The following is a 21,794-nucleotide window of genomic DNA, read 5'->3' on the forward strand; positions in this document are numbered from 1 at the left end:
ATGCCTCGCTGCTCTCTTTCAAGGATAGCGCGTGGGAGTAGACCGGGTATTTCTATCTGGTTGCTACGTTATGTTTCAACATGTCTCCCTCGGGCTTGCATTGTGCACTAGCAAAGCAGAATATTCTTTCAGCGAAGCAGTTTAACAGAAAGCAAAAAGCAAACGTTGGAGAAAACAAAATGGCTATTTCAGTCACCTTAAAATGACCGCACTTTGGTCAAGCTTATGGTTATATATCTTCAGTACTGAATGCATGAGACGGTTGGTCTTCGGCCAACATGATACATAATATCGTGATCGAGGGGTGCCTACTTTTCTAGATCGACAAACCCTCCTTTTGGCCGTATGCCAAATGTCTCATCCATACATTGCATCCTCTTCTGACCAAGTAGCTGACTCTGATTCTGACTCTGAATCTTGCGCATCATTAGTTTTCTCTTCATTGTCATCTATATTGATTGACATGAATTCTTTAACTGTTTTTGTTTCCTCATTACCATGGGTACTTGGTTTAAAGGTGCTCTTTTTTTTCTAGCATCTGTACGCATCCTTCACTCATTTCGGTGCATATTACAGGTAGACAATGTATGCAGCAACAGCATGTCATGAATATTCCTAGTATTGTTGTTAGGATCGCAAATAGTTTCCATCCCCATGAATATAATAAGTCCCAAAACCAGTAACTTATATCCCAACCACCTTCTTGGGTATGGAGTTCAGAGCTCAAAACGTGTAATTTTCTTATTGCTTCGAAAATCGTGGGAGAGGAGTCGTTTAGGAATACGCAGCACGCTGATCCCACGATTTTGCAAACACCGCCACGATCAACCAGGATTACGTCAAGAGCCATTCGGTTTTGAAGTGTCATTAATCTAATCCCTTTCTCCTTTAATGTCATGTTGTATAATATATCTGTTGTTCCGTTTATTGTTTTTTCTAAGATTCTGGATAATCGTCGAATATTATAGGAGTTTATTGCTTGGGCCAAAAATTGTATGAATGATTTTGCTACGTCTACTGCCATTAATCCCCCTTCAGTACTTCTTCCTGGCTTGGATCTAGATAGTTTGGCTATGTCTGCTGTTTCTAAGAGAAACACTCCTGGGAACAAAAGTCCTAAATAACATGTACCTCCCCAGTTTCTAGGTAACAACGATATGCTTTTTCTCCACATATAAAATACACAGGGTCACCTACATACACTGATTCCACTTCCCTATTAAGAATCGCTGTATTCATACATCTTGTGAATGTCCCTACTAAATAGGAGCCCTTCTTTTGTAAACAAAAAGGAACAGAATGAGGGCTGTTTACTGTGTAAGAGGGGGTCACTGCATCTTTATTTCCTTCTGATCCTATGCGAAATATGATCACAGATGATTTTTCTGGTGGAGACAATCTATCTTGTGGCATTGGGTTGGGCGTAGCTTTTGGTATTATCATTCGTGCTCTATGAAATATAGAGCAACCTATGGGTCTCATTATAATCTCCTCAAATTCATTCATGTTCGTGCTATCTAACTGACCCGTTTCACTCGTATTCCATTTTCCATAATATAATGTACTTAGAGATGCACCGCATGCAGAACTTAATGTTAGTGGTTGCACGCACCAACCTATTCCTTTGCCACCATGTTGTGGCAGATGAGCACACACCCAACAGTTATTCTTTTTCAAAATTGAATGTCATGTTCATTATTTGCAGTAATGTGTTATTCCCATACCCCTCCCTATGTCTTTCTTCCATTGGGGGCAGAGTGTAAGTAATTATGTGGACAGGACTATCAGTGGTGGAAATGTTTCTAATGGGCAAGAGGATTTCTAAGGGGTGCATTTCCTCTAGATACCACAATACTAATGCTGTAGTTACTGGGGCTATTATACTCATTATGCACATGATTACTGTTAAAATCAACATGCAATTTTTTTCCGATAACCCTTTTTGTGCAATTTTTCAGTTTCTATGTTTGATTCATTATTAGCCTTATCAGCAGTGGTGCAGGAGGGGGCAAAAGCTGGTTCTGGCATTTTCTCTCATGGTCTGTCTTCCACAGCGATTTTCGTCGTGGATATCTCTCCTCACAGCACTCGTCTGAATGTCAATGAGTTCGATAAATGTCAACTGTCTATTCTGCCAGATCTCAGCAGCCTGGATTGCTTATACGTTGGGCAAGATCTCTATGCGTTAGCACACTGCTTAAAGAACTCCAGAGCAGTTATCAATTGCCTTTTGTACCATGTGCGCCCGCTTGTCCGCTCGGGTTCAGGACACATGGATTTATGTTAGCACCGAGAAGTCTCGTCGTTGGGCTGTCTGATTTGCACAACCCTCACGCCACTCTCCTCTAGGCCTCCAGTTCCTATTTCATCCGTGAATAGGAAACGGAGGCAGCAAAAGATCAACAAAATGAAGATTTGATCACTCCTTCTTTCGGCGTCGTAGAATGTACCGCCTTGCTCCTGGCACCGTGTGGTCGATGAACAGTGCTGGTGCACTTCCAGACTCAAGCTCGGAGTCAGCCTGTGGTGCAATGGCAGATGCTGGTGGGTGCCACAGTGATGATGCAGGTTTCGTTTCAGGCTGCGTCACAATGGCGGATGCTGGTGTGCGCCAAAGTGGTACACGTTTCGTGCCGTCCAGCAGTGATGCAGATTCTGCTGGCCCACATTGGGGCACTCTTTGCCATTCCTCTTTTACAGCAATCTTTTCAGGCTTTCTTTCAGGATCAGGCAGATTTTGTGGCAAAGAACTGGCAACCGTGTCTTTTGTTTCAGGAACCGCTGCTTCTTTCTGGTCACCTCGATCGAACAGTTTTTCAGATGGTGACGGGACCTTCTTGTCGTGGGTTGCGTGTATCCACGCCTTGCACCCATCCACTCGAATGGCCGTCTGCGTTGTCAGTAGTATTTGATAGGGACCACGCCACCTGGTTGCTAATGATGTTTTACGCTCAAAGTTTTTAATTAGCACCCAGTTTCCTGGTTCCAGTGCGTGTCCCGGGCCAGTGTATCTGATCGGTAATGCCTCCTGCACCTGCTGATGAATCAAACGCAATTTTTGAATCAAGAGATTACAATAAATGCTGAGCACAGGGTATTCAATCTCCCCAAGCCTTTTCAGCTGAGGTGCACACCAAACATTTGCCGGTCTCCCCGTGACTATTTCATATGGGGAGAGCCCAGTTCTTGCCTGCACAGATGTTCGCATGCACAGTATTGCTAATGGTAACACATCTACCCAATTTAGCTTGCTTCCTGCGCATATCTTGCTAATCTTAGATTTCAAGATTCCGTTGTGGCATTCAGTAAAACGGGCCGACATCGGATGTCTCGAACAATGGAATCACTTATCGATCTGGAGACCTGCGCAAATCTATAATATTACTGCGCCCACAAAATGTGGACCGTTATCTGACCATATGACACGGGGCAAGCCAAAACGGGAGAAATACTCCTTTAACATTACTTTCGCCGTGCTCATGGCAGTGCAGTCTTTCAATGGATATGCTTCCACCCATTTGCTAAATGCACATATGACCACTAGGACATCCTTCAAGTTTTGGCATCTCTCCATCTGGCTGTTTTTGTGGGGTATCTGTTAAATCAATTCTCCCCGTCGTTTCTTCCTCAGTAACCATTAAACAATCATGGGGAGGTGTTTCATTTCCATCAAGTTCTTCCTGGCAGTGGCATTAATTCAGCAGGATTCAAAGCGCTACACCTCATAATTTGGATGTGTGGTGCGAATAGGACAATTTCATATCTAGTCAATCTAGCAGATGTGAGGTGTTGTGTCTGCGTTCTATTTAATAGAACGTCTATAGCATGTGGCACCATCAAAATTAAGGTGTGGCCCAATACCATCCCTTCTGTTTGTTTCACTGACGCAGCAGCCGCTGCAATAGCTCACAAACATTGTGGTAATGCGCGCGCTACAGGGTCCAGCGCAGAACAAAAATAGCCACACAGCCTATTTCTTCCACCTTGTTCCTGTGTTAAAACTGCCAACGCGCAGCCGTCATTCTCATGCACAAACAATCTAAAAATATTTTCATAATTTGGCGTGCCCAAAACTGGAGCAGAACATAATGCAGTTTTGAGCAAGTCAAATGCTTTCTGACAATCTTCATTCCACTGCAAAGGCATCACAACATCCCTTTTTGTCAACTCCACCATTGGTTTTACAATTAAGGCGAAATTGCCAATCCATTGCCGACAATAGGAAGCCATGCCTATTATGGCTTTGACTCCTTTCTGTGTTTTTGGAATAGGCATACCAGAAATGCTTTCTATTCTCTCTGGCATCAGCCTTCTCCCTTCTTTCGAAAGTAGGTAGCTCAATCTCCTTTCAAGAATATTGGAACTTTTTTTAAGCTCACTTTGTGGCCATGCGCTGCCAAATGTGTGAACAACAAAACCGTACTCTCTTTACAAATTTCTTCTGTATCTGCAGCAATCAACAAGTCATCTATATATTGTAGCAATACACATCCTGTTGGTAACTCTAGCATATCTGACTGTTCTTTCAATGCTCTGCTATAGATGCTTGGACTTTGTGTAGCCTTGAGGAATGCGCGTGAAGGTGAACGATCGCCCTCCTAATGTGAAGGCAAACATATATCTACTTCCTTGGTGTACTGGAATGCTGAAGAAAGCATTCTTCAAATCAATAACACTAAAGTATTCTGCTGAAGCTGGAATCATTGTCAAAATTGTAGTAACATCTGGGACCAATGGAAATTGAGGATCTACTACCTTGTTTAGTGCACGCAGATCAATTATGAAACGATATGGTACCTCATTACCTCCTTTCTTATACACTGGAAGAATGGGGCTGTTACACGTGCTGCCTGTAATTTCTTCAATCACCCCCAATTTTACCAAATCAGACACAATACTTTTCAATCCTTGCTCTCCTTCTGCTGAAATTTTATACTGTGGAATACGCAGCAACGTTACTCCTTCTTTTAACGTAATTTTCACTGGCTCTATTTTCAAACATCCCACATCATTATCATTTGTTGCCCATATACAAGTTGGCACTTCAATCAATTCCCCTGGCAAAGGTTTGGACAAAAATTCAGATACTGGTACATTCTGTGGCGAAATAGTCAAAAATACTCCATCTGGTGTACAGTGTATAACTGCACTGAGTTTTTTCAACAGGTTTAAACCTAACAAATTTATGAACAGTATTCAGTGAAAAGATCTAATGTTACTGGTACTGGTTGAGACTCTGGATTTATTACTGGGGTACCTGCGAACCCTACTGAAAAATTTTATGCCCTGACAGTGGTATCTCCGGAACCAAGTGATGGTCTATTGAACACTTCTGCGCCCCCGTATCCACAAGGAAGCTGTGCTCCCTATTCTCGACTTTCATTTCTACGTAGGGTCCTTTCTGATTCACGGGAATAGACACTGGTTCCAACCCCTGTCTTGGGCTGTCCTATTGGGGAAATAACACATCATCCAATGTGTAGTCGCTGCTGTTATTATAGTACGCATTCGAATGAGTATCGAAAATGTTCCCGCCCTCCCTCTATTTTCATTTTGCATATTCTGTTGGCTCTGATTCTGAGGAGGGGTTTGACTTTGGGTTTGGGCACCATTCCCTTGACTATTTTGGTGTTGCTGCATATTATTCCTGTTATGCCCATTTGCTCCTGGATGCCCTCTGTGCTGTCTCCTCTGACCGTACCCATTTCTATTTTGCAGGTGTGGACATTGCGCTCGCCAGTGACCTTCTTCTCTACAATACGCACATTGATTCAATCCCAGGGGCCCTCCATGCATGTTCAAATTACCTCTGCCATGGGCGTTTCCTCTCCCTCTATTGTGTCCCGCTACTTGTTGGAGTAGCACCTCAACCATTGTTCGTAATGCTTCTACTCTCATTTGCAAGGGGTATTCATTATATACTTAATTTATCTCCCTTACAGGAACACTACGATCGAAATCCATTTCAACGCCTCTCGCATACACACTCTTAGTCTGTCGCCTGTCTGTCTTGACAACGGCAGATATCGCCGCTGTATATATGGCTCTACCGCTTCAGTTCTATCTCTCCTAATATCCCTACTCCTATACCCAGGTGTGGCAAACATTTCAGTATGGTCATCGTTAAGTTCACCTTTTAGTTCAAAAAGCCGATCTACATGTTCCCTCATCTCTTCATCATTCCCTCTACAACGGGCCAAAGCATTAAAATCTAGCCATCGTTGTGGTGGTAACTTCCAAAGTATCTGTTTCCATCTTGCCACCAAATATTCACCCATGCATTCCAAAAATACCTGTCTTTCGTTGCTACTCCTGAAGTCAAATATCGAGGCCATCGCTGCCCTTTCATCATTCACATCTATATACATTTCGGCCTGCTCTCGCAACTCTTGCTTTCTCTCCTTATTAATCGCGCTACGAGTCACTCTCGCACATCCACTCTGTCCGACCCCGTCTTTCTTTTCACCAGATTAAAGTTAAATTACAGGGGGGCAGATGGGACAGAAACTATCTCTATTGAGGGAGGTGCAGATGGGGCCATGGGAATGGGCTGTATCTGTATCTGTTGCAATGCTGATTGGCTAACCAGAGGCGCCGTGTGTGCAGTCTGTGGCTGTGCTAGGGTCTGAACAGCTGGGAGGGGCTGAGCAACAGGAGGGGGTCGAGTAACAGCTACTGACAGTCTTTTGAGTCTCTCGGCTTGGGCTTTGTTTTGTGTCAGTCAATATTTTTTCTATCAATTCATCTGATGAATGCAATTCTTGTTGTGGATATATTTTTTCTATACTAAACTGATCGCGTCTATTTAATCTTCTCAAACTATTACTCCACTCCTCTTCCTCCTCTCGCTTCCTTTCTTTCAGATTTCGATTTATGCCTGCGCGCATGTTTCTCTCTACTTTTGAAACGGAGCATGGCTTCTCTCTTCAAATCCCTAAGGATATCAAATGCTGCAGGCCGTGTTTTCTTCTTCATTAATACCTTTTCCAAATTATCTATCCTCGCCATCTCAAAACTCCCATGTTCCGGCCACTGAAAATCTTCCTGCTTTCTGGTTTGTCTATGCCAAATCTCACAAAACATTATTGCTCCCACACCATATACTCCACTTACATCTCATACGCAGGCGTTCCCACCGTTGACGCGACCTGGCCAGTTTCCAAAGATTGTCCGCCGCAGCGGAAAAATCCTGCTACCGTGGACAATACCCCAGGCATGTTTTAACCTTACCCTTGGCTAATCAACCTTACACTGGGTGTTTGATTTTGCAAAATCAACTCTCAACCAATATCAGGATTACTTACGAATCGAGGCACAACTCACCTGATTAATCAATTTGTCTTTTCAAGACACAATTCGTCCGTATACTGACGCAACCAATGACGTCGTGTCTGCGTATCTTGGCTCACTCTGCCTCGTTTCGGGACCCTCGCCTCCTTGTTCTGTGGCCGGACACGTCGATCAGGGATCAGACGTGTGGAGATCTGCAAAAGAGTCTCTGACCTTTTCGCAGGGGTGCCCCGAACACCTCTTGATCCCGGCTCGATCGCACCATCCTCGCCGTTCTCTCCGCCTTCCTTATTTTACAACATACACGATGGAACAAGTCCCTATTCGGGCGCCATCTTGAAGGGGCCCCTGGGGGACCCTCGCGTGAGGAAACGAGGCACAATCAGCACACACGAACTGATACGCCAGACACGAGGTTGTATTCCCAAAATCTAGGGTTTATTGCAAAGCAAAGTAAATTCAGTTGGCCAACTGGTCTCACGCCCCGCGACGATGTGTCTATCAGACCTCGGGAGACGCCAGAGAGCGAAAAACATACATCAGTTACATATATACAAAACAAGCATCTTGTAATCAGTAGTGTCACATCCAATACCGCATCGTACTTTTCCTTTGAATTGGGCACGATGATTGACAACAGTGACGAGTATGACACCTTAAACATTCATTTTAGCAACAATTGCAATTTTGTAAGACCGGAGACATAAGTCTTTGTTGAAGAGAACATAATGCTTCTGTTCTCTCTAGCAAGCTGCGTGCGGGGGAAGAGACACATTCCAGGCCTTCCTATCTCCTAGTTTCTATTTGGATCCTGGGGGTCAACTCGCTCTCCAGGACTCTACAGAGCTCGGGAAAGGGGGGCTGCAAGGAAGAGCATAATTCAAGTCATTTAATGTTTGTTTCTAACATTTCTACTGTGTTTTCGAGACTTGCTGGCACCTGCGGGCTGATTAGGATGCCTCGCTGCTCTCTTTCAAGGAAAGCATGCGGGAGGAGACCAGGCATTTCTATCTGGTTGCTATGTTATGTTTCAACATGTCTCCCTCGGCCTTGCATTGTACACTAGCAAAGCAGAATATTCTTTCAGCGAAGCAGTTTAACAGAAAGCAAAAAGCAAACGTTGGAGAAAACAAACTGGCGATTTCAGTCACCTTAAAATGATCGCACTTTGGTCAAGCTTATGGTTATATATCTTTAGACACTGACTGCATGAGACGGTTGGTCTTCGGCCAACATGATACATAACATCGTGATCGAGGGGTGCCTACTTTTCTAGATCGACAGCTAGGGCCGGAGAAGTGACCAATTCGAGCAAGTCTTCTGGAGGGTGCCAGGTCCAAGACACCCCACTTCCACACAGTGCAGTTGTTCAGTAACTGCAACCTGCTGGTTACCAGCACTCGTAGTTAAGATGCCTCCAGATCTATCTGCATGATCCATTGAAGGACAGCAGCAAAGCTCCTGAAAATCAAGGATTCTCTGATCTTGCAACTTGGCTGTGCCTGTCGGGTGAACAGAAGAATTGCATTCGCAAAGACTGCCAGAGCTGCATGGGTTATAGTGGTCTGGAAAGGATGCAGTTCGCCAGAGCTACTGCACGACCCATCTTCGGCTGGCGGCTTCTTCTTTCAGGACTCATCCACTGACTTCTCTCGATGCACATGGTTTGGGTGCACACCCTCCGATTATGAAGGAAATTGGGAGCTGAGAGGCCTTTGTCTTGTGTTCACAAAGCTGTTCTTAGTGTTCTCTTGCCATACACTTTGAAAGAACCACTGCGGTCAATGATCGGTGCCTCAGCATTGTAATTAAGCCCCATTGTTTGCTTCATAATATGTATTTTCTCCTCTTTATTTCTTCTGTGGAACGCTCTGCTTTTGTTCTTGCTGAAACCTCACAGCATGATTGGCCTTAAAGAAAACACTTCAATGCATTTGCCTGAAAACGTGAACAATTAGCCTTACAAATCTCTCTGACTCACTAACCTCCAGCCCCCTTCCATGCCCGGCAAACACTGGGAGGCAATGAATCTGAAGCAAGACAAATACCCCCATTCACGCTGGAGAGCTGGCCCCATGTTTTTCTTTCTTCCCTATAGTTCTTTCTTTTGGAAAGGTTTCATATCACGAGTGCAAGGTTCTAGTTGGTTCTCATTCCAAATACAATAAGTCATACAGTTGTTGATTCAAAGCAGGGTTCTTGTGTGTTTAAGTAATCTCAATGAAACATACATGGACATCTAATCTTTCCATGTTACATCTTCTCAGCTGCATCTTTTGCATCCACGTCTCGTCACCTTTCTTCTGTGTTCTGATTTAGCATGAATGTCTTTTTTTTGTGCTTGTGTAGCCCTTGGCCAGGCTAGGTAGGGCTCCATACTTGTCCCTGAGGGATCTATCAGACATGCCAACATTCCAACTCACCTGGGTGGGAGATTTCATCAGAGAAATCGGGAGTTGAACATTTTCCGATAGGGATACATCGGGGCTAGAAATATTTTAGGTGGCAGAACGTGAAAAATAGCAATATTTTTTCACGAAAAGTCGGGAGTCCTCCGCCTAAATCGGGAGGGTTGGCATGTATGAAATATAGAAATAAATATAGACACCAAGGAACAGAGAGAGAAGTATTTTGAGTATTTTGTTTGTCTGTGCACTTACCTGGGCTGTACCATCCAGCCCAGCAGGCAATGGCTAGTGGCCCTGTTTAGGAAACCTATTGGAGCAATATGTAGAGTTGCCATGACCAAAGTCCATGGCTAGTGGGACTGGAAGCAAGCTATTGGCCATGGCCAGCTAGTGGGTCCAAAAGAAACAAATTGGGGGAACATGTACAGTGGAAACAGTCGAAGGCCATGGCTTATGGCGTGTAAAAAAGGATTGTATCGCTAATCCCTTGAAATTCACTGAAAAAACCTCAGTTCATTTGTGCAGATTTAACCGCTGAAGTTCCGCGGATTTGGGAAGTCATGACTGTATGTACTGTCATCACATGTAAAGGTCAGAGCCAGATGCCTCCGGGTTCGGTGCGCTATATACATTGCAAAATAAATGACAAGCTTAACTCAGCGTGTTCCCATTGCAAAGCCCATGAGCAAATATACATTATAAGAGAAGGGATTCACAATAATATACAAATCAGCATTATGGGGGACATAGACAGTAACGTGCAAAGTTAAGCTTGGCATGACTTCCCACATTCTCTGAATATCAAGGGTTTTGTTGCGTTAAATCTGCAAAACGTAACCACCTTAATTAAGGTTTTTTCAGTGAATATATATATATATATATATATATATATATATATATATATATATATATTAAAGGGCAGCAGTCACCGCCCTATAGTTAAGATGAGTCGGTCTCCCATAGGCAAGCCGAAAAATTGAATTGCTAATAACTTGACTCGTGCAATGGATTCGGCCAAAATTCTCCAATTAAGGACGCGTGTACCCCTTCAGACTGCACAATTTGCGAAAGATCCATTAAAAAAATTACTAACAAGAAAAATGTTGCAGCCTACTCCGCATTCATTTTTCCATAGACAGAAAGGTAACATTTTGCTCCACCTCAAAGCACCAAACCACTGGACAGAATTTTGACCAGGTATGAAACAACTTGGGCATGACGTGTGGCTCACGATCCATGTGTGGTTTGGGGTTATTCCATCCAGTAGTTTATTAAATATGTGATTGAAAAGAGGGTGCGCCCCTCTCCAAAATAGATAGCTATATCTCTGGCAAATAGCCAAGAAACTGGTTGTTTATAAATGGAACAGCCGCTATCTATTTTTGTTCTCAATGTGAGAGATGGCTGCAGCTATAGCTGAGGATATTGGAAAATGAAACGCAGGAAGAAAGCCATTTGCAGGTCAAAAAACATGCAAATGCCATCAGTGTAGAGGTGGGGTGGCAAGAGGGGACACCGAATGACATTTGGGAGTTGGAGGGGGGTCTAGGGACTGAGTTTACAAAACAAACCGTTTCTGTAACTTCGCTATAACCACAAATAGCCTACATCTGTAAGCTAACTGCGTCACAGAAACTCTGTGTTGTGGGAGGAATGGGAGAGGGCAGGGGAGGTGAGGTCATCATCTGGGGGTCAGGGGGCACTTGGTGAGGGCCTGGGGGGCAAAAAAGCATTGGGGGGGGTTTCCCGATATTTGCGGCTATAAAACTACACATAGCCGAGGCTAACTGTAGTCCATACACTGGAAATGGGCATCTTGGACTCTCTTCCAGGCAGATACAGGACTGCCCATGCTTAACTTCAAAGTGAGGAAGGTGCCAGCCCCATCAGGCATTGTTGCCTAATGAGCACAAGTTACAAGACCACTTGACCACATAGAGCAACATGGCCTGAGTGGGCTGGCCCTTCCTTGCTTCGAAGCTAAGCACGGGCGGCCCTTGTTACTGCACAGATGGGAGACTTGGATGCCTAGTTTAGTATGGACTACAGATAGCCATGGGTATAATAGGTTATGGAAAAAAGTGGAGAATATATATATATATATATATATATATATATATATATATATATATATATATATATATTTTCTATCTCTGGCTAAGGAGCTGCGAATACATGGAGAATTGCAAATCCAGTTTGCACATGCGAGGCAAACTAGAATAACTATATATATATATATATATATATATATCTGTCGCAATATGGTTTAAAGATCTGCTATGTTCCCAGCGCTATCTGAGATACCATTTATTTTTTTCCTTTTGCTGAATTGCATTCTGGCATTTGCAGTCTCCCAGTCAAGATGGTCGGTATACTACCACAGTTGTACACTTTTTGCCTAACATGGTTCCATAAGGATTCATATATTTGAATGACACTATGGTATGTGTACCTTTCAAGTTAGCTTTATAAAGCAGAGTATTGTTGAAAGCCAAACATGGGGGTGAGAAGGGGAAATGATGAGAGGGCAAGTACGTTATGAGTATTTGTCCAGGATGTGGCAAGAGAGGTTGCAGTCCTGGACACTGGTGCAGTCATTTCCCCGATTGTGGCTGCTTTTCAGGGCACAAGTAAAGGACACATGTGGATGGACAGTGTAACTTTTTATTAGAGAGAGGAGGCAACCCCCTGGTTTATTTTAAGGTTGGCAAAATTGCTCAAGCATTTGGCTACCAGGATTTTACTCAGGATGTCATGTTCCCAGTGCAGACACTTACCCACAAGACCACAAGCACTTGTTTCGCATTGGGATTTTGTTTTTACAGGGATGATTAAACTACAGATTGTTGGCTTTAAAAGGTGAGCACTTTTTATACTTTGCCAGCATATTTATTGAAACATTTCCTCTCTCAGGTTATTTTTCTGGTGTTCATTACTTTTTTTAAAAAGTTCAATGCTATTTTGTCTTGCGCACTTTCTTCTAAAGGGAAGGTCAATTGAACTACACTTGTGTATTTCCCTTTAAGAAATATGTTCACTTACTGTGCGTATATATTTATGGGTTCCAGATTTTGCTATGGGGGCAAAGGTACCTGGGCATATGTTATTCTTGCAGCCGGTCATTTGTTTCCCTTCTCCGAGCTGATCAATTTGGTTAGTTGGGGTTGTGCGATATATCAGTCACCAAGATACCAGTCATAAAGCAAGTGGCTTGTAGCACCCTGCTTAACCAAAGCATGTGATTCCTGGCAAGTAATTTAATCTCACAACACATTGCCTAAAAATATTGTGCGTTATCAATGCCTGCCATCGTTTATACATAATAATACCATTGTCAAAACAAGTCAAAATCAGTCTGTGATTGATGAGCATCTTTAATCGATGGGTTGCAAGTGTTTCAAAATATACAGTGGGCGCATCCAAAGGCTGTGGCCGGTGGTGAGGATAAAATCTAAGGCATAACAAAACCCTTGAAATTCAAGTAAGAAACTTTAGTTGTAGGGATGTTAAGGTGAGAAGTTAATGCAACAAAACACCTGGAATTCAGCTAATGCCACCTCAACTTTTTGCCCCCTGTTGCGCAGCCTATGACCACAATGATGACATCACAGTTTACAGTGGCCCCTCATGTTTAAATATTCAGTGGGCACTGCCAAACATTGTTGCCACTGCCCACGGGCAGTTAGTATTGGGATGTAATCAGTGATGTCATCAGTGATGTTATAGATGATGTAATTAGTGATGTCAGGAAGGCCAACAGTGATATGGTCATTATGGTTATATTGTGGTTACATCACTAATACCATCATGTATGACTTCTCTAATGACATCACTGATGCCATCACTAATAACAGCCTGTATGACTACAATGATTATTTGACAGATGGCATCAGACATAAGATCACTCTAGGTACTTGCACATATTCCGACCACAGTTATGTTTCTACATATGTGATTTTAGCATTTTAAAATAGTTCATTACCATAAGTACATTGTCAACAGCTGCACATACAACATGTCACTACTTGGTAAGCTTTCCCTTGTAGTACTTTGGTAAAGGATATCTGAATTAGAAGTATGTAGGAATGAAACCTAGTGGAGACCCAATGCCCCCAGGAGTCAAATCCCACCCACGGTGGCATTAAAGGGAGTAGGAGAATTAAATGGCAATAGAGAACAAAATGAATCCCAGAGTAGGGGCAGAAGCAGGTCACAGCGGCGTCATGGCGAGAAGCATTGAGACAGCACCGACTGTCCAAGGTCAGGGTCTGCGATTGAAGGACCATGGCGTCATGGCGAGAAGCATTGAGACAGCACCGGCTGTCCAAGGTCAGGGTCTGCGGTTGAAGGACCATCCGTAAACTGGAAGAAAACTGTGTCAGTGTGCAGGAGTTCTACGCTGACCGCTGATGAGTGGAGAGCTGATGTCGTCATTGTGCTCATAGGCTCCACAACAGGGGGCGCAAAGTTAAGGTTACTTGAAGGGTTAATAATGAACCATTTTGTGAATGGAGCAGGGGAAGCAGAGTGGGTGGTCCAGGTCCAAGTTTATACAGGGTTAGAGGAGTCACCAGGGCGAGCAGGAGCAAACTGGACACAGCGGAGTCAACGGGCAAACTTCCAGGCATGTTAAAAGAACCATGGCATCGTATTGCATCTAATGTAGCTTCATTTTTGGGCAGGTGTGAACAACTAAATGGGTGTCGTTCACATATTTCTCTTTATCTAGGAATCTGTAGTTGGTGGACCAGGTGACGATATTCTCACTCCAATGTTGACTAATTCTCCCTGAATCTTTGCATAATCGGTCTTGCCAGGTCACACGTGAATAGAGGTGGGCTAGAATCTCAGTGTTCACACCCCTTGTGTGTAAATTCACTTTTCCAAGGCAAGTCTGCAGTTCTGACCTTGCCATGAAAGGCTGCGTTGTCCTGTTACATTTGTATGAAATGTTACATTTCTTTCATGTTGTCTCCTTTTTCATTTAGTTTCTAACTAGGTGTAAACATCTCGATAAGTGTTGAGAAAAAGTCTTAAAGGAGGCCATTGAATCCCAAAATCCATCATAAGTGTTATACGAGTCCTTTAACTTGCTCAACTTCTTTGAGTACAATGAGCTGTGCACGTGAGAGAGCGATCTCAATGTTTCTGCTCTATGCCTTCATTCTAGGTTTTGGGCTACCCAAGTGGGAGAGTTTGCAAATGAATGAGATTTAAATGTTTGACAATTAAATTGATCTGAACAATATTGCAGGAATCTCTTCATAGGCAAGTGTGATGTCACAAAATTGCTTACACCTTTGGGAAGAGGTGACTTCCTTTTCCAGTGGCCAAGCTTTACACTTCTGTTTTCTCTTCTTAGGGGAGGCGGCCTGGGTCTCGTCCTAGCCAGTGCGGGCTTTGGCATGCTGACTGCGCCCATTATGGAGCTCCATAACCAGAAAGGCTACTTCCTGCACCACGTCATCTTCGCCTGTTGCACCCTCATCTGCATCATCTGCATCCTCCTGCTGCCCGAGAGCACCAACCAAAGCCTGCCCGAGAACATTCCCGCCGGGGAACACTACACCCGGCAACCCCTACTACCCCACAAGAAGGGAGAGCAGCCCCTTCTACTGACAAACTCTGAACTGAAGGACTACTCTGGGCTCCACGAGTCTCCAGCCATGGGGGAGCGGATGTTGGAGAATGCCACCGCCAACGGAATGAAGACTCCCTAACCTAGATGCCTTGTGTAAAGGCACACTTAAGGCAGATCTTTTGCACAGAAACACCGACCAATGACGTGACGGATGGGATGGAAGCAGGCGAACCATGTTCTATTATGATGCCACGTTAAGAATTTGAAAGGTTATTCGGTGTAGGAGCCGCCACTTGTTTGGATTCGATGGAGGGAAGAGTACCCACAGATGACCTTTTCAAATGCCATCCTGCCATTTAGTTGTTAAATTTACTTTCAATCCTTTAAAAAAAACGTTTCTTCCCTCATTCCATGTTGTTGAACTCAACGAATGTGTGTTTGTTCATGAAATGTGTACCGCATAGGAATTCTACCTAATTTCAAGCAAAACCTGTGAGTGGTCATGCCACAGCCCTCGCCCAATCCAGAAAAAGTGATTGGTTTTTCATGCAAACGAATGAAACCTGGTCCTGTTGAGAGACTAGAATCAAGTGTTTTGTTTACAAGGGAAGCCACGTCTCTGCCAGCGCTTCTGGGTTTGGTTTACTGTACGCAATCTGAAGGACACCTTTTCAAACCACTAAGACTGGGTGAATTAGCCCTTCAATTAAACTGCTCCCGCCGCCCCAGACGTCAGAGAATGAATGTGACAAAATGCCCCACTCACTCCCCACTGTACCCTAATTCATAGTGCCTGCTGTCGCAGCTCCTCCACGGATTTTAGTAGCATCCATCCACGTTCAGAACAATTTAACGCAATGAGGCAAGATCGAACCAATTTGACCAATGGATCGTGCGAGCATGGATTCTTAACCACGAAAAGACCAATGGCAGATCAAGGGGAGAAAATTGCTTATTTTTCACATAGGAAATTGTGAAGAACAGAGGAAGAATTTCATTAGGAGGATCTGCATCCCCCCCCCCACATCCTCCTTTTTTCCATTTCCCCCAAAAAAGATCAGGCCATTGTAGGGTACCTCGGGATGAAGACGTAGGCCACATGAGGCCACAACTCTGTTTTCAGTGGGTTTCATGTACCAGGTAAATCAGTTTTAGTTGGTGTAGTATCGTTGTACCTGGTCATCCTGCGTCTGGTTAATGATAATACCTGGTGAATCAAGAAATCTCGGTGCACTTGTTTCGGAATGATTAGTTCATGCGTAGGGTAACATTGTCTCCAGAATACAGAGATTGGTGGACAGTGGTACTAAGGACAACCATTCCTTTTGGATCAACCCATCAGATAGACCAGGTCTTACTACCTGTAATAAGGCTTTCTAATGTTACTGGAGTTCGAACCCATAAAAGGGAAAAGCGATGGGTAATTTCAGCACGTCCCCTCTCCCCCTCCCCCCCCTGATGGGTAAGTTACACGAAGGTTGACGATCACTTGTGAAAAAGGGACTTTACAACTGGTGCATTTGAGAATCCTGTTAATGATCGCTCACGGGAGAGGACTATGATGTCCTCCTTTGAGAGATTGAACCTCCAAGAACAAATGCACTGCGCAAGGCCCCAATACCAGCACAATGCAGCAATATTTCTCTTATGCTTTACAGAACAAAAAGGCACAGTTCTTTCCGCTCATTATCTCAGAAACCGCACAGAAAAACAGCTTGGGAGCTGTGTTAAGTCCCTGCCGTAAGTCTCTGATGTGTAAACATTAGAAATGTGGCCTTTGCCGTACAGTTTTAGTATGCCACAGGTCACGGATGGATTGAAGAGCTTAGTGAATACTACTCTACACATAGTCTAACTTATTAAGTAGCTGAGGGAGTGTGAAAGGAAAGGGAAAAACACTTGACTTTTTGGCGAATATGGAGTTATGGCTAAAGACAGACACACACTCTCTCTGCCTGTCTCCCTGTCCCTTGGTCTCTAGGGTCCCCTGAGTTCTTCATCTTCCGCTATAGGTCTTCCTTGACCTTTAATTGCTAGTAGGCAATCTGGGAATGTTCTCTTTGTAAACATACTGTGATTTTCCTTAGAAGTCAAGCCTTTCGCTTGCACTTGAAGCAGCAGTCAACGTAGAACCCAAAAAAATCAACCAACTTAGGTCAGTGGTTAGGCCAACACAAATGATTATGTATCTCGTGTTTGAGCCCTTCCCTTGCATTGTTGGGGAGAAATGCAAAATGGTGTCTTAAAGCTTTTTTCTGACTTGTTCACAGCCACCATGGGTTGGGTACATAAAGCACAGTGCATTATGGCTGTTGATGAAGAAGACCTTCTGTTCTTGCAAGAGGAGTCCGAAGCATGAATGAATTTCTCTTCTAGTTTCCAATGTTTTGCTACTTTTGCAGCTTTAGGATCCCTTAAAAAGTACAGATTTGCAGTGCCAAATGTATGGAATTGTTTTTTTTATTAATGTTGAACATATGGGAAATTTCTGACCAAATCGCTCTGGCTTCTCATGGCCTGTTGCATTGGTAGATATTAAGAAGCTGTTGCAACAGCATGCAGAGCTGCTGTGCCATCGGGCTGAATAGTCAGATATGCCATTTACCCCCTCATGGCAATAGCGGGGAGATGGTGAGGGTTTGGAATACAGTTAGTCTGCAAATGTGCCCTTCAAGACGTACCCATGGATCCGGATAGCCCCTGAAAGGAGAACCCTAGTTTTTAAAAATGTTTTATTATTTTAACCTGCCAATGATGTTTAGGGTACCTTTTCCAAGATGGAGGTGCGGGTCTCGCTGGCTTTTGCATTTCTACACAATCTGTTTAGTAACCAGAGAGGCAAAGCCCAATGTTACAATGTGAAACCGGAATACACTATGTACGGAGCAATATTTTGATTTTCATGTGTCAACTTTTGTTGGCCTTGTCTAGATTGTGTTTGCCACTGGTCAAATGTTTGGCACCCTGTCCCTCATCCATTCAGAATGGGTGACTGGGCAGTGTGGTCTTTTTAATGTTGTCTGTGGTTTACGATGTGACATGGTCCGGCCAGGATCTTGCATACAATTTGGTTGCTGATTGAGGGCAGCCATGCAAAGGAGGAAAAGCCACAAAAAAAGTGACTGGTTCAAAATGCTGCCAAATTGCCAAAAGGCAAACATTCAGGAAGGCCTTCAGCTGTTCTGAACAGCTCCTAGCACAGAGCACTGCCCAGACAGATGCCAGCGGAGGGTGTCCATATAAAGGATACCTCTGCTTCTTGCATGGTAAACACTTTTTGTGGTGCATCCATTTTGTGAGGTGTGAAGATGGCATCCTTTTCCTTCCTGTAGACCCTTTTATCCCTATTTTTAAGAATTTGATCATGTGATCTCCCAATTAAGTTTTAAAGACCAATATTAATATTTTTATGAAATGGTTCAGTTGTAATTGGACACTGTCAACATTGATCGACAAGTCATTAATGTAAACAATTGAAATTATACACTTAAAAAAAAAACTGCCTCCATATCTGCATTTGTAGAGGCTAAACGTGAGGGAGAAGACGCATATCTCAGTTCATACAGGTCTCCATCTTCAATCTCCCTGCTTTTTCTACCCCTGCATGGACTTATATCTTTGAAATGCACTTTAGAAATAGATGAAATTTGTGGTGGATCCAGGCTGAGTTCATTATGGAAGGATCCATTACAAGGAAATTATCAGATAAGCTAATCAGTAGTCTCATCTGCTGCGGTTCTCAAACATATTTTTCTTTGGTGGTTTACATGGTAAAATTGTTTTTAAAAAAAAAATGTTTTTATTTTTTTTATGTAGCATTTAATAAACATAATTCTTTTACTTCACGGTTGCCTCTTCCTCTCGCCAAACAGATGCCTCAAGCTAGAAGCAAAAGTAACATTAAAATAACAGGCCCTTTACTTAGTTGACCCATACACTAGAACGTGAGCACCTGCAAGACCTCCAGCTACATTCAAGAGATGCTGTTGTGTTGAGCACACCCCAACTCAACGATACTTGGGCACACACGTCGCCAGCAAGAGTATTCTTTTTTTACAAAGAACAGAGTATGTGGTGTGCTCCGTTTTGTTGTACAAGGGCAGGTTAATCCCCACCAGGTGAGTGAGTTCATTAAGGTTGTGGAGATTGTGGCGAGCGCCCTTCTCGCCATAGATTAAGAGCACACAGGTCACCACCATCCATGTGGATGTAGTTTGGGGAATGTGGCAAGCTCCCTGCAACCCCAGCGTTTTAGTGCAAAAGTTGGGGATGAGAAATGTCTGGCTAAAACAGCCCAGAGAACACCGCCATGTCTGGCTAAAACAGCCCAAAGAACACCAAGTATGGGTGTGTGTGGCGTTGCATGCATGTGGTGGATCCCCTCTCTAGCACAAGAGCACACAGTTCACCATCAACTGGGTTTTGGGTATGTACTGAGCCCCCCTTCCCTCTGCTGTCTTCATTGTGTTTTCTAGAAGTTTCACTTCAGCTGTTCAAGTGGACTCTGTCACGTGATAGGAAATTGGAAGGAGTCCACTGGGTTGCCATGTGAGCAACACTTTCTCCTTCAGGTTCATAGAAGGATTTTATTACAAATTGTGTTTAATTGTGTATTTCTTTGATCATGGTTTAGTGTGGTGGTGCTAACTAAAGCACAAGCATAATTTGAGAACTGAATTGTCTTACAAGCTAAATGTCTGCATGATGTTACACCAACTGTGTCAACGGAGATTTCTTTACATGTACTGTTAGTGTACAGAAATAAAAAATAATATATGCCCCCACATTAGTGTATCCTTTATTTGCTCTTTTGTAATCCTTCATAAAACCATCAGTGTGTGTGTGCCCTTCCTGTTGGGTTCTTCAGAGGTCCGCTGGCTTTGGAACTCACGTGATTGGGTGGCCCAAGGCCCAGCGGTCCACCTAGATTCCTTTTGTTGGTCCTTTTGGGTGATTGAAAGAGGCAGTTTTGGATAACGTTGGTCTTGTGCTTGAATCCTGGAAGGCAGTTTGGAGCATGGTGGGCCTTGTTGACTGATAATAAAGTTGGTGCGGTTGAAAGAACGGAGCGTGCAGGTCTTGACTCGGCCAATCAGGAGTAGCCTGTAGGGTAATGCAGACAGAAGCTACGGCCATTACTCTCCCTAGGAGTGGCAAGCATGGACTCAACATTTTGATTGTACTTGAGGCTATGTTTTAGTGTCACAAAAGCCAAACAAAATCCAGCTGGTCACTGACGACATCTTTCATTAAAAATGTGTTGGGTAGAGTACATCTTTAGAATTCAAGACTTACTTACACACATAAGCTTAAACATAAAGTGATTTAAGAGGTATTACTATATCATTATACCACAGAAATAAAAGAACTTGTCAAGTCCTCTGAAAATATCCATCTCGACAAGCTTGTTCGTGGGGGTGAGGGGAGTGGAAATTTCATACAGCCTTTGATTCGCGGTGGAACTTCAAGAAACCACTCTAAATGTTGCAACTAACCACAACTGCACAGTGTAATGACTGTATTAGTGATTTTGTCCACGATCCCACAGTTTCAAAGGATAAAACAAATAGTTTGAGTGAAAAGCAAGCAGGCACACTTCATCCACTGAAAAAGAAAATGCCTGCATTACATGTAAAACTGAATCGTTCAACACATGTCATGCAATCAATGTTTCACCAAGTAAAAGGATGTAAACATGGAAGTCGTACTATCCTAACCCTTGTGCAATTAATAGTAAACATAAAAGACGGACTATGAAAATGAAACTTAAACACATCTGAAAACCACTGTAGAGCACCACTTGCATAAGTGCGGAACACCCGAACCAGAGCAGGGCAGGGAAAGCAGCACTTAGTTTTAAGGTCTAGCTGTTACATAATGATTGAACAGGTGGACAAAGGCAATTGCATGGGGTTGATGAAAGCCACAGGCTGTCTCAAGGATGATCACCACCAACCTAAGAGCAGAACCCGCTACCAAAGGCTAAATAAAGAACATGATTGCAGTAGCTACAGGGGGGTTGGTCCACACAATACTGTGTAACCTGGGAGGAAATGTTTATTGCCAACAATTGCACAACATGTCTGCACTACACCTGCTTCCTTAACACTGTGCAGAAGTCCGGTGCCCACCATGATGCCGCCCTATGTTTCCCAATTTATTGACCCTTACCGCGCCAAGTTTCTAGTCCTGTTGGATGTTAGGTCCTCCTACATCTCCATCCATCAGAGTATCAAAGCTGAAAGAGTTTAGTTGATAAGCGGAACAGGTCACTACTTTGGACATTTCCAGATGTGGAATAAGCTGCCTGAATTCCCTCAGTGAGGGTATGCAGTGGGGGTGGAGGGCGGGTTTGTGGCATACTTGAAAAGAAATCACATTGAGCTTTGATCCACCTGTGGCCCATTGGTATAATTTGATGATGTTCCAATTACGGGGGAATGATCTGATAACCTGCCCAATTTCTGAGTTATCTTACTATCTATGGATTCACTACCATTGGCAGCAAAGAATAT

The 21,794-nt window shown here is 43.5% G+C and overlaps 1 protein-coding gene across 1 annotated transcript in view; it reads left to right on the forward strand.

Moving 5' to 3' along the window:
* The window catches only part of SLC22A23 (solute carrier family 22 member 23), an 857,723-nt gene extending 837,660 nt beyond the window's left edge, over positions 1 to 20,063 (forward strand). The window contains exon 10 of the mRNA XM_069613506.1: positions 15,061 to 20,063. Coding sequence (XP_069469607.1) covers positions 15,061 to 15,418 — 358 coding nt within the window. The 3' untranslated portion in view covers positions 15,419 to 20,063. The remainder of the gene's footprint in view (positions 1 to 15,060) is intronic.
* Positions 20,064 to 21,794: the final 1,731 nt, after the last annotated feature.

Source organism: Ambystoma mexicanum, chromosome 5p, assembly GCF_040938575.1.
Source record: "Ambystoma mexicanum isolate Mex_15411 chromosome 5p, UKY_AmexF1_1, whole genome shotgun sequence".
NCBI classification, from domain to species: Eukaryota; Metazoa; Chordata; class Amphibia; order Caudata; family Ambystomatidae; genus Ambystoma; species Ambystoma mexicanum.